This window comes from Poecilia reticulata, linkage group LG5 (genome assembly GCF_000633615.1).
Source record: "Poecilia reticulata strain Guanapo linkage group LG5, Guppy_female_1.0+MT, whole genome shotgun sequence".
NCBI classification, from domain to species: Eukaryota; Metazoa; Chordata; class Actinopteri; order Cyprinodontiformes; family Poeciliidae; genus Poecilia; species Poecilia reticulata.
The window spans coordinates 27,625,331-27,638,418 of NC_024335.1; the positions used below are offsets into that span (position 1 = coordinate 27,625,331).

Sequence of the window (13,088 nt, forward strand, 5' to 3'; positions counted from 1 at the left end):
ATATATATGAGAATAAAGTCACAATATTAGCAGATAAAAAATACCAAAACAAAGTTGTTTTAATTAGTTTTCAAGGTCTGATGTGAGTGGCTCGTCCGGACTGCCATCCTGTTTCCAAACAGACTCAGCTGTTCTGTGCTGCTGCAGTGAAAGACGGGTGTAAGGTTTCAGTGGTCGTCTTTACCAGGGGTCCTGATGAAGGAGGCTCTGGCTGCTGCCTGAATGAAACTCTGGATTTCTGAATCTACTTCTCTCCTCTGTGTTTCTGCAGGTGACCGCCATTTTTATATAAATGGTGTGAACACTCAAGTTGAGTTCAAGTCCCATCAGTGGTTTGGAGCTATTGTGCGTTCCCATGGTAACAGCATCTTGGTAAGACTAGAGAAGTGACACTTGTAGCTGTGATTAAAACCTGTATATGTGTACAGTACAGACCAAAAGTTTGGACACACCTTTTCATTCAAAGAGTTTTCTTCATTTTTATGACTATGAAAATTGTAGATTCACACTGAAGGCATCAAAACTATGCCTTCATTGTGAAGGCATAGTTGAATTATGTGGAATTAACAAAAATGTGTGAAACAACTGAAAATATGTCTTATATTYTAGGTTCTTCAAAGTAGCCACCTTTTGCTGTGATTACTGCTTCGCACACTCTTGGCATTCTCTTGATGAGCTTCAAGAGGTCGTCACCTAAAATGGTCTTCCAACAGTCTTGAAGGAGTTCCCAGAGATGCTTAGCACTTGTTGGCCCTTTTGCCTTCACTCTGCGGTCCAGCTCACCCCAAACCATCTCGATTGGGTTCAGGTCCGGTGACTGGAGGCCAGGTCATCTGACGCAGCATCCCATCACTCTCCTTCTTGGTCAAATAGCCCTTACACAGCCTGGAAGTGTGTTTGGGGTCATTGTCCTGTTGAAAAATAAATGATGGTCCAACTAAATGCAAACSGGATGGAATAGCMTGCCRYTGCAAGATGCTGTGGTAGCCATGCTAGTTCAGTATGCCTTCAATTTTGAATAAATCCCCAACAGTGTCACCAGCAAAGCAACCCCACATCATCACACCTCCTCCTCCATGCTTCACGGTGGGAACCAGGCATGTAGAGTCCATCYGTTCACMTTTTCTACGTCGCACAAAGACAYGGTGGTTGGAACCAAAGATCACAAATTTGAACTCATCAGACCAAAGCACAGATTTCCACTGGTCTAATGTCCATTCCTTGTGTTCTTTAGCCCAAACAGGTCTCTTCTGCTTGTTGCCTGTCCTTAGCAGTGGTTTTCTAGCAGCTATTCTACCATGAAGGCCTGATTCACACAGTCTCCTCTAAACAGCTGTTGCAGAGATGTGTCTGCTGCTAGAACTCTGTGGCATTGACCTGRTCTCTAATCTGAGCTGCTGTTAACCTGCGATTTCTGAGGCTGGTGACTCGGATGAACTTATTGTCTGCAGCAAAGGTGACTCTTGGTCTTCCTTTCCTGGGGCGGTCCTCATGTGAGCCAGTTTCTTTGTAGCGCTTGATGGTTTTTGCGACTGCACTTGGGGACACTTTCAAAGTTTTCCCAATTTTTTGGACTGACTGACCTTCATTTCTTAAAATAATGATGGCCACTTGTCTTTCTTTACTTAGCTGCTTTTGTCTTGCCATAATACAAATTCTAACAGTCTGTTCAGTTGGACTATCAGCTGTGTGTCCACCTGACTTCTGCACAACACAACTGATGGTCCCAACCCCATTTATAAGACAAGAAATCCCACTTATTAACCTGACAAGGCACAACCTGTGAAGTGAAAACCAATCCAGGTGACGACCTCTTGAAGCTCATCAAGAGAATGCAGAGTGTGTGCAAAGCAGTAATAATAGCAAAAGGTTGCTACTTTGAAGAAACTAGAATATAAGACATATTTTCAGGTGTTTTACACTTTCTTGTTTAGTACATATTTCCACATGTGTTAAGTCATAGTTTTGATGCCTTCAGTGTGAATCTACAATGTCAATAGTCATGAAAATAAAGGAAACTCATTGAATGAGTAGGTGTGTCCAAACTTTTGGTCTGTACTATATATAAATATATATAATATTTAATCTACACTCCAATACTGAAAGAGGGTTGAAGTGGAAATTATTTCATTGAATTGAACAAATTTTAATCTAATAAATTATTATTCATAAACCACAAAATTTGTTTTCCACTTTAGTTCGTTTTTTTTTTTTTTTTTGGTGAAATAAATGTGACAAATTCAGCAGCTTTTTATCTCTTGTAGGCGTATTTCAAACTTTTTATTTGGACAATTTGGGATTTCTGGACATTCTCTTCTTGTTAACGATGCCAGATTTGTCATTTTTTCACGTTTCTGTTTTATTCTCATAATTAACCCGGTCCTGCTCTTGCTGTGTCCAGGCCTGTGCTCCCAGGTATTACTGGAGGACGGAACACGACACGCCGTTCTCTGACATCACAGGAACCTGCTACCTCTCTGTTGACGCTCTCAAAACCTTTGTGGAGTTCGCCCCTTGCAGAACAGGCGGGTTTCTATACAATCTCACCAACTCTTAGCTGTTTCATTGCAACACTAATTAACAGCTGTGGCCATGTTTTGGTGTTTCTCACTGCAGAAAGACACGGCCCTGCTGGACAGGGTTACTGTCAGGGAGGATTCAGTGCTGACTTTACCAAGGTACAACAGTTATGTGCTCAGCTGTTCACTTATTGTTTTAATCGTGTTTCTGCTCTGTTTGAAAATGATATGTGATATATGTAGAGTGCCTTTCAAAGGGTTTAAATCATTTTATTGGGATTTATTGTAATAGACAAGCAGAAACCAGTATATAATACTAAAGTGGAAGAAACATAAGAGATTTTCATCAGGTTGGAGCAAAGTGTTATTCTATCCATTCATCTTTCCAGAGTTTCAGGAACTTCTGATCATTCATGGAACTTTTTTAGAAATGCTGCTGACATTAGCGTTAGCTGCTACATGTTTAGCTTTGAGATGCTATTTTAAGTCTGTATGCTCCAGTGAACGACTGGTTGCTTATGAAGCCAATAAAATACACTAAAGCTTCTTACTGTATTAATAAAAATAATGTGGAAAACTTGAAGGTGTATTAAGTTTTTATGAGGCACAGTATACTCTTGCAGACTTTGTTTGGACTTCAGGAGGAACTGCTCTGCTACTGTTATGTGTGTGTGTGTGTGTGTGTGCGCGTGTGTGTTACAGGATGGAAGGGTTGTTCTTGGAGGACCTGGCAGCTTTTACTGGCAAGGTGAGATGAGATGAGCGTGAAGCAACATGAAAACTCTTCAGAAAATGAATTTTGACCTAAAAAGTCAAATGTCATTGAACCTTTTTTAGGTCAGCTGATTTCAGCCTCTACAGAGGAGATCGTTAAGGCCTACTACCCCTCCTACTTCCTGCTGTCGGTCGCTGGACAGATTCAGACCCAGCAGGTCCAGGGGAGCTACGACGACAGCTACCTGGGTGAGAAAGCACATTTGATTCAAAACAGGCTCCAACACGAAGTTAAGCTTCAGACAATATCAACTGATAATATGTCCATTAGAATATTATATATAATATATAATAATAATTTCACTCAACTCCAATAAACAACCACATGGCATTCTGGGGGATGTAGGCAGAGAAAATACTTTTTTCCAATAGTTTGTTTTTAAGTAGAATATGGTCAAACTTTTCTAAGTGTAACGAGGTTGGTGGAATCAGTTATCTCACTCACACTTTGGTTACCTAGACACAACCTGTTCAATAAAGGCTCCACGTACTCGGGCATCCAGCCCTGCTGTTCTGAATAAGAAAATTTACATTTCATTGCCTAAAATACAATAACAATTCCTTTTTTCTTGTTATCAGTACAGTGCAGGGATGATCTGGTGACTTTTGGACTAACTGATTAATAATTGATCTGTTAATTGAAGTGCAGCAGGTGACAGAATTCGAAACTGAAACTGTCATCTGAGGAGTTCAGGGTACAACATATTTACAGTCAAAGTCTTTTTTTAATCTAAAATATCTAAAATATAAAATGTTTGTTTTCTGTACAGTTTTTCCTTACTCCCTGCTCTGACTATCTTTTCCTTTAAGCAAATGGCCTCTTTTTGAGTCTTTATACTCCAGTTAACAATCAATTAATTACTCAATTATTTGACAATTATTTCAATAATCAAATCATCACTATTACTCCGATTAATAGTTTCAGCCCTAACTGGAAACTTTTTGCTTCTAGAGGAAGAAATGTTTCTGTAGGACATCTAAAACTGAACTGTTGGTCATGACTAGAAGTGCTTTACCAAAAACTTCAACTCATCCAAAGTGTTGTCGTCGATGACATCAGCTGTGTTTCCATCACAGATCAGCGTAAAACTTTGTCGATGTCCCGCTAATGTCAAAATGACACAATTTCGCAAGTGAAACAGTTAAAATCACATGATTATGTTTGTTCACACAACGTCATTAAAAAACATGCCGCACCATTGTCCTCCATCTACTTCCTGTTGTCTTCTTCTTCTTCTTCATGATTTGTGCCAGCAGCAACATCTGGTTGTTGATCATGTGACTCATGTCATGTGAAAATAGTGTTTCCATTGCAGTTTTGCAAAATAAACTAATTTCAAATTGGCTGAAAAACCACCATAATGAGTTTTTTTTATACTGGTGTGTTTCCATTAAGCAAATCTATTCTTGAAATCAAAACTGTGCAATCGTTTAGCCGCTGTAATGACTCTCCAATGTCTTGCTCTGTCCTCCTCCCACTCCGCCTCTCCTGCAGGTTACTCTGTGACCAGCGGCGAGTTCAGTGGGGACGCTGAGGAAGGTGAGGGTCATATTTACAGTACAGAGAGCCGGAGTAACAACACACATGTTTGTGTTGAAACGGAAGGGGATTATTAAGTCTTTTCAGGAAACTGGAACATTTTTCAAACTCGAGGACTGATTGCCTGTTTCTGTTTGCAGATTTCATCGCAGGAGTTCCAAAAGGACTCATGCTGTATGGTTTAGTAAGGAGTTTCTTATTACTGTTCCGTACATTTTAAAATGGAAGCTAAAAAAAGTCTAAAGATGTCATATTGCTGTTTTTCTTTCTTTATAAAAATAGCAATCCGTGTTTTGTTTGTAGGTGTCCATTTTAAGTGGGAAGGACCTGAAGTCTGTGTTGAACCTGACGGGTGAACAGGTATGTGTTTCCAAAGCTTGACTCCTTAGAGAGGTCAATGTTTACAGTGAGCACTGCTGAAAGTTCCTAAAAAGCCTTAAACTAAAGCCAGAAACAAAATACGGTGCTGGTTTCTCGATGGAGGCGGGTTTGGATGTTAAACCACATTCTGAAAATACACTCAGGGATGATGAATCATTTCAGTGACTGAAATGTCACTGGCTTAATTTAGCAGCAGCACAAAGTTCCCCATTCATACTCTGATTCATTTTGCTTTAGTAAGGGAAACTTCCTACTACTGACCTTCTGCTTTAGGTGGTTTTTGGGTTTCATGTTGAAGTCATATGTGCTTTACCAATTTTTAATAGACCACTTTAAATTCTCTTTCACGTCTAGGCCTGTCGCTAACACGTTTTGCTTGACAAATATTTTGTCCTGGAAATGATTGTGGCTCAAGTCATTTTTTTGTCAAAAGATGTTTTAGAAAAAAAGAAAAAGTCATTTTGGAAAAAAATTACATAGCCCATTATTTTAAGAACGTGACGATATTACCGTTTTTAAGTAATATTCTAATAATGGCATAATAATGCTAATACTCTCTCTCAAAATGAATACAATATAATTACTAAATAATGTTTCACACTGGAAAAATAGACAAAACTGCCAATAAGGACTTTTGTAAACAAATAGTGGAAAGAGAGAAACAAGGAAAACCAGCAAATGGAGATTATTGAGCCCATTTTAATTTGTCATGTGATTGATTGATCTATGGCTTATTGTGACAGGCTTAGCATCACCGTTATTTATAGGATGACTTTGTACAACACAGTGGTGCTTTGAAAATATATTTATACTCCCTGAACTTTTTCACATATTTACCCCTAAATAAAATGTGGTGCAAACAATGGCTTTTCAGAACCTGTATTTTATCCTGATATGATCAGTCTCAGTGGTTTATGTTCTAAGATAAAGCTGAAGTAAGTTAGTCTGGATGCTAAAAACGTAGCAGAAAGCACTTCACCTCAGATTTGGACGCCCACTTCAGGTTATGTTGTGTTTTGATTTGTGAGACAGATAACATTTGAAAAGTATGGAAGTGTTTTCAAGGTTAATGTCCCTAACATTAAAATAAATCTCTAAAAAACTTCTGAAAACGTTTGAACTCTTCAAATGTAGGAGCTCTGATTGGGCTTCAGTTTGGCTGTTTTCTATGTGAATATGATGAAATATTATATTTTGATTCTCTTACAACAGGATTCAACATTTCAGTAAATCATTCTGTAGCTACACATCACCTTCCTAAAATAATGGCATAAACCATTTTTAAGCAAAAGTGATTAAAAAAAAAAACAGCAAGTAAATGACTTGTGCAATTATTTTAGGAAGGTGACGATATTCAGGATAATACAATTTACATGATTTATTTGTTTGAACTTAATCCCCAAAAAGTAAACCAGGGACCAGTTCTGTCGTCCAGAAACGGTTTTAATTTCTCAGTTCTCCAGCTCCTTGTGTTACTTCAGTCTTGCAGGAGCTCAAACGCTGAGCTTCCATGAAAAGGGAGAAAAAAGACTCCAGGGGATTGTGGTATTGAGAGATTTGGAGCAAATCTTGTGGAGTGGTGGAGGGGACAGGAGATGAAAGGGACAAGCAGGAGAAAATGAAAGAAAAGAGGGATCTGTGCACCGTGGTGTGATTACAGGCTAACTCGGCCCTGTTTGAAATGTATTCCAGATGGGGTCTTACTTCGGCTACGCAGTCTCGGCTACTGACATCAACGACGACGGGTAAGTGAATGGAGGCGCGGTGACGCACATGGTGGCACCAAATAGTGGGATGTAAAATGGTTGAAATAAGAGCAGAGGGAGAATACGCTAAAACAGAAGATAAATGTGTGTGGGGGGATTTCACTGGAGCGCCTGTCGACTGAGGGAGTTTTGAACCCTTCCCAGGCAGATGAAGAGTAGACTTATATTATCTAAGAGGCCAAGAAACTTTCCTTCCTTCTGTTGACCGTTTGTAACCATGTCAGTTCACCCTGTTGAGGCACCAGGATGGAAGAAGCCATGGCTTCCACTTGTTCAAGTCAACACTGAAAAAAATACCAAATCATACCAAGTATTCTAGTTTCTAGTGCAAATATCTTAGTACACTTGAAATAAGACAAAATTAACATACAAACAACTTTGAAGCATATACTTCTGATTCAGAAGTATATGCTTATATTTATATAAGCTAGATTTAAGTTAATAATTCCTTAATACTGATGAAAAAGTACTTGCACACAATGATTCTTCTAACAATATATTTTACCCATGTTTTTAGTGAAATAAATTGATAAATGACTAGAACTTCTTCATCAATATTAAGGAACTATTGACTTTAAAAAAGCTTCTTGCTAAAATTTTACTTTTCAGTTAGTTTTCTCTTATTTCATAGGTATTAAGATATTTACTTATAAAACTAGAACAAGTATACTTAGTAAGATTTTGTGTTTTTGCAGTGAAGTTAAATTTGTCTGGAAGTAGCTCACCTCCTTGGGGCTCATAAGCTAACAGTATTTACAAAAGTTTGAAATAGCTAGTTTATGAACGCAGACCTTCTCCCTCCTGAGTGTTTGTTGTTTAGCTAAAATTGCCAACTTTGTTTGAACTGATGCCCCAAACAGTGTTTCTCCTTACATCAGAGCAGACTCAAAAGTCTACAAAAGTCTAGATACTAACTGTTTTTTAGCTACATGATGGTCGGGCATTTTCCCCATGGCTACTAATGATTAAACACATACCTTGGCAAAATGCAATACTTAATAGCATCTTAGTAATTTTACTTACTTACGAAGTAAGTAGCATTCACTGCAAATACACAGAGTTCTTACAACTGTTGGCTGGTATCCGTCACCATCCTCTGTCTTCGTCTAATAGCCAACCCTGCAGTGCCCTATGAATACTTTTATACTGTAATCAAGCTTTACAGGAATAAACACTCATATGTTTTTCTGATGTAGGCCATGGCACATCGGGCCCCTTTCTGAAGTGAGATGTCTCATAAAAAGAGTCAGTGTTTCAGTTTTGTTCTTCAGGAATCCTTGCGCTCCTTTGGTTCCTTAAAATACGGTTCAAAGTGCTTTTATACTCTCTATTTTCTAATGCCTCCTCTAGCTATCTGTCTTCATTATTAAGAATCCTGTATTTTCCACTCTGTTGACAGATTGGATGATCTGGTTGTTGGAGCTCCGACATTCATGCACCCGGGGTTCAACGGGCGACTGGAGGAGCTGGGGAAGGTGTACGTTTACCTCCAGAGGGGTCCGCTGCGTCTGGAGCCGGCTCAGACCCATCTGCTGGGCACACAGGTCTTCGGTCGGTTTGGCACCTCTCTGGCTCCTCTGGGTGACCTCAACCAGGACGGCTTCAATGGTACACCTGCACCTTTTACCTAATGAAGTTCTGACTCTCTTGATACAATATCTAAATATATGCCTGCAGCTTCTCGCAACAACTGTATGCAAAATTGTGGGTTTTTGGTCATAAGTTGTTTATCTTGCCACTTTGACATAAACCTACTTCCTTAGAAAAGACTTGGGCCATTTTTAGCTGTGCTATTAGTGTGACCACCGCTGATGAGTATTCACCTTGTGTCTCTCACATAAAATCCCCCAAAATATGTGGAAGTTCAAGACATAGAAGAAGAGTGATAGAAATCAATATCCCTCAATCAAACTTGAAGTTAGTAAAGATGAGAAATCAGAATGTTTTTCCTGAATGAGTGTGACCCAGAAAGGGTGAAAGGTCAGAAGCAGTAGATCCCATTAGAAAAAAGTCAGTATCCCCTAATATCATCTGAGAATCTGCTAGTTTTTGCTGCTTGTTCACATTTACAACCACATCATGTTGCCTGGCAACGGTCCAGTAGAAAGACATTGATGGAGAGCTTTAATGCTATTCTGTTGCTGTCTGAAATCAGACATGGCCGTCGGCTGTCCGTACGGTGGAGACCACCAGCAGGGCGTGGTCTTCATCCATAACGGTCACGCTGGAGGACTGAAGGACACGCCCACTCAGGTTCTTTCTGGCCAATGGGCTTCCAGCTCTTTCCCTGCCAGCTTCGGCTTCACTCTGCGAGGCGACATGGACATCGATCAGAACGGCTACCCAGGTATGAGAAAGTGGGATTCATCATTTATGCAACTTTTACCTATGAAACCTCTTCTTTGATGTCTTCATTTTGCTTTTTGCAGATCTGATTGTTGGTGCTTTTGGCCTTGATAAGGCCGTCCTGTACAGGTATGATTCCTCACTTTGCATATTTACAGTGAATGTCTGACACCCTGTGACCTGTTTCACATTTTGCCGTGTTTTAATAAACTTAAGTGAATTTTAGGATTTAATGTAATGACCCAACACAAAGCAGTGGCTGTTTGTGACATGCAGATGCAAAATGAGACTGAACTTTCCCTTTATTGTTTTGTGACAAAGTGCTGAAGAACTCTCGATGGTGATTCATCTTCCATCTTTTTACTGACTGAAAAACTTCAAACACACATGTACTTTATGCTTTTTTTTGCTAATGTAGTGTACCATGTATTTTGTACTGTGATATTTAATAAATTACAATTTATTTAAAAATAGGATTAAAAGAGAGATTCTCATATGTTGAGTTGTAGAACATCCCAACAGGATTTGCTTTTTAACGCATTTTTTATATTTTCTTTGTATTCAGACTCAGATGTTTACACACATTTTCTTTGCCATTTAGTTGTGCTGTGTGTTTCCCATCAGAGCGCGGCCGATAGTGACAGCCGGTGCTTCTCTCACCGTGCAGCCGGCCATGTTCAACCAGGAGGAGAAGACCTGTTCGCTCATCAGAGAAGAGAGAAACATCTCCGTTTCCTGGTATGGACTCTACCTATTTCCATTTGATCTAGTTTTTGTCCAACATATAGATGTTTTTCTTTTTTTGGTTCAGAGTGGGAGAAGTTATTCTGCTTTCAGGCTCTTTCCACAGTTTCCACTTAGCCGTAAGTATGGAACAGTTTTAGATTTGGTGTGTGGCATCTGCCAAATTGGCAGGCGTCTTGATCTCTTTAAACGAATACAAGCAAGTACTGTTTTAGTGCTTCTTGTTATTTTTTGTTGCCTTGGCAACAAGGATGTAAGAAAGAAAAAAAGGCAGAACAGCTGGAAAAAAGATGGAAAAAGAGCAGAAAATAGTTGTGCAGTTAGGAGCTTAACACGTTGACCTTTGAAACCCGTACTGGTCAACAATATGACTTCACTCCTCTACTTTATTTATCCATTCGGAGTTGTGAAAAAGTATTCACACCCTCACAGATTTCCTCCATTTTTGCTTTTCATGTCTCACTAGCTTTAGGGTCAAAGTTCATGACTCAGCAATAAGAAAGAGACTCGGCAAAAATGGCTTCCATATGGGAAAACCAAAACCACGAGTGACCCAAGAGAACATCAAAGATTCATGTTTTAGGACTTTTTAAAACTTGTTCTGGGAACTGATGAGTCAAAGTGGAACTTTTTGGAACTTTTTTACGTCTGCCGTGAACCTAACACGAGTCTAGAGCTGCCAGAGTAATGACCTAAAGCACATGAGCAAATCGACTTTGGAATAATTTTATTCAAAACAAAATGAAGGTTTTGAAGTGGCCTAGACGAAGAACGAACACAAACATGTTTGAGATGATGCGAAGGGCCATTCATGCTGGTAAACTCTCCAATGTGGCTTAATGAAAATAATTCTGCAGAGCTGAGTCGGCCAAAATTCCACCTGATGGCAAGAGAGGAACAACCAGTCGTTAGGGTCACCGTAGGGTCAGGCTGGGCTGCAGAGGTTTTCGTCCATAAACTAATGAAATCATCATTTACTCAGGTTGTCTTTGTGTGTCTTACAAACATTTGTTTGGTTATCTGAAATATTTAGCCTGAACCTCGCTGGCTGTTTCCTCTGCAGCTCCATTAGTTCTTGTTCCAACCTGCTGCTGTCAGTCAGAACCACAGAAACCAGCTCGTGAATTAGCATCAGTCTGGACTATTTTCCACTTCTGACACACATGAACAACATTAAGATAAGAGTTTTTCTGAAGCTTTGGTCAGTCTAGATAAAAATAAATCCAGATATCACGGTTGAATTAAAAACTTCTGTGAACTGGGGTGGAACGTAATGTTTGCCTTGTTCCTGATTTCCTTTTTTTTTTTTGCGTGTTTGCCACACATCAGTGTTTCACAACATCAAATCAATTTAAATATTGGTCAAAGACAAAACAAGAAAACCCAAAATGCACTTTTTAAATCCAATTTTTTATTATTAAGGGAGGAAAAACCTGATTCCCCCTCAAAGCGAACAACGGGCCGGGCCTCCAGCAGCAACAACTGCATGTTTGGCCTCAGATCTTTGCAGAATTGTTTTAATCTAGCCACAAGGGAATGGCATTTCTTAAATTCATGCCACATAATCAATAGGATTCAGATCAGGACTCTAACTAGGCCACTCCAAAGTCTGCATTTAGATTTTCTTCACATATTCAGAGATGGTGTGTTTTGGATCACTGTTGGTTTCAGATTGAGGTTGAATGTTTTTTTGAAAGCTGGAATCAAACCTGCAACCTTCCAGTTGAAAGACGGGAAGGTTGCCCATCGAGCCACAGGCAGGCCCTATTGATGTGTTGATTAAAAGCAGGTGTGGCAGTACTCAGGCCTGAGACGAGTCAATAAATGTATTTTCTGTTTACTTGTGTTGTCTTTAGCTAATATTTTGAGTGATGTTCTGAAACACTGAAGTCTGACAGACATAAAAAAAAAAATCAGGACAGAAGAAACACTTTTTCACCCAGGTAAATATATTTCTCAGCTCGGTTTCACCTCCCCAAAACTACGTCCAACTACATTACCCACAGATCCATGTCAAGGAGGAACATCAGCCTGAACAGTTTCTGTAGATTACTGTAACTCTGCTTGAACAATAACTAAATAATGGATAATGAATGAGCAGCAGTAGCATTTCTTCTTGCTCTGTGTTCTACCTGCAGCGTGAGCACCAGGTTCTGTCTGGAGGCCTATGGGAAGCACCTCCCCTCTCATTTAGGTAAGACATGCTCACACATACACATACACACACACACACACACACACACACACACACACACACACACACACACACACACACACACACACACACACACACACAAACACACACACACACACACACACATGGTCCCCATTACCTTGCTTTTGTTGTGCAGCCACAAGTATGCTGGACCTCTCTGCGGTCAATTTGGCAGTTAGGATCAAGATGAAAAAGCAATTGTGTAAATACAGGGTACGGTTTAGAGAAGTGTGTGTGTGTTTATTTAAAGTATGGCGTTCTGTATTGTCTCTGCTGTCTGCTGCGTTTTTAATGTGGTGTGTGACGATGTTTTATGCGCTTCTCAGTAGAAGCATAGAAGAGAAAAGAGGATTTCTCTGTGCATGTGTGTTTGCATTCAGTCATAGTGTTTATCTTTGGCTATGCATACATTGACATTCCAAAAGCAATGAGATGATGGACCTTTTTTTTCTATGCTTGTTTCCACCACTATGTGGACTTTGAAGGTTTCCTGGTGGAAGTGCAGCTAGATAGAGCGAAGCAGAACCAGAAGGAGTCTGTGAGGAGGGCGCTGTTCCTGGAGAGTCAGCAGCCCACCCTGCTGAAGACCCTAGACCTCACAAATGGTCAAAGGTTCTGCCATGAAACCAAAATCTACCTGCGGGTGAGTCTTTAAACTGTGTGTTCCCCCTAAAAAACAGTAATAACAATCAACAAAGTATTTGTTTAGTGAGCCAATGACCCTTTTCCTCTAGTACCTACTCAGTGAGGAACTCAGGTATAATAGTTTTACACTAATAATGGTTACCTGGTACCAGCGCCTT

General features: G+C 39.7%; 1 protein-coding gene across 1 annotated transcript in view; it reads left to right on the top strand.

Annotated features, from left to right (window-relative positions):
* LOC103465419 (integrin alpha-5-like) overlaps positions 1-13,088 on the top strand; it is a 57,776-nt gene that overhangs the window by 20,072 nt on the left and 24,616 nt on the right. Inside the window, exons 3-17 of the mRNA XM_008410222.2 lie at positions 272-372; positions 2,402-2,525; positions 2,617-2,678; positions 3,222-3,267; positions 3,357-3,482; positions 4,789-4,833; positions 4,974-5,017; positions 5,137-5,193; positions 6,907-6,959; positions 8,380-8,588; positions 9,136-9,327; positions 9,410-9,455; positions 9,951-10,064; positions 12,209-12,264; positions 12,771-12,928. Coding sequence (XP_008408444.1) covers positions 272-372; positions 2,402-2,525; positions 2,617-2,678; positions 3,222-3,267; positions 3,357-3,482; positions 4,789-4,833; positions 4,974-5,017; positions 5,137-5,193; positions 6,907-6,959; positions 8,380-8,588; positions 9,136-9,327; positions 9,410-9,455; positions 9,951-10,064; positions 12,209-12,264; positions 12,771-12,928 — 1,433 coding nt within the window. The remainder of the gene's footprint in view (positions 1-271; positions 373-2,401; positions 2,526-2,616; positions 2,679-3,221; positions 3,268-3,356; positions 3,483-4,788; positions 4,834-4,973; positions 5,018-5,136; positions 5,194-6,906; positions 6,960-8,379; positions 8,589-9,135; positions 9,328-9,409; positions 9,456-9,950; positions 10,065-12,208; positions 12,265-12,770; positions 12,929-13,088) is intronic.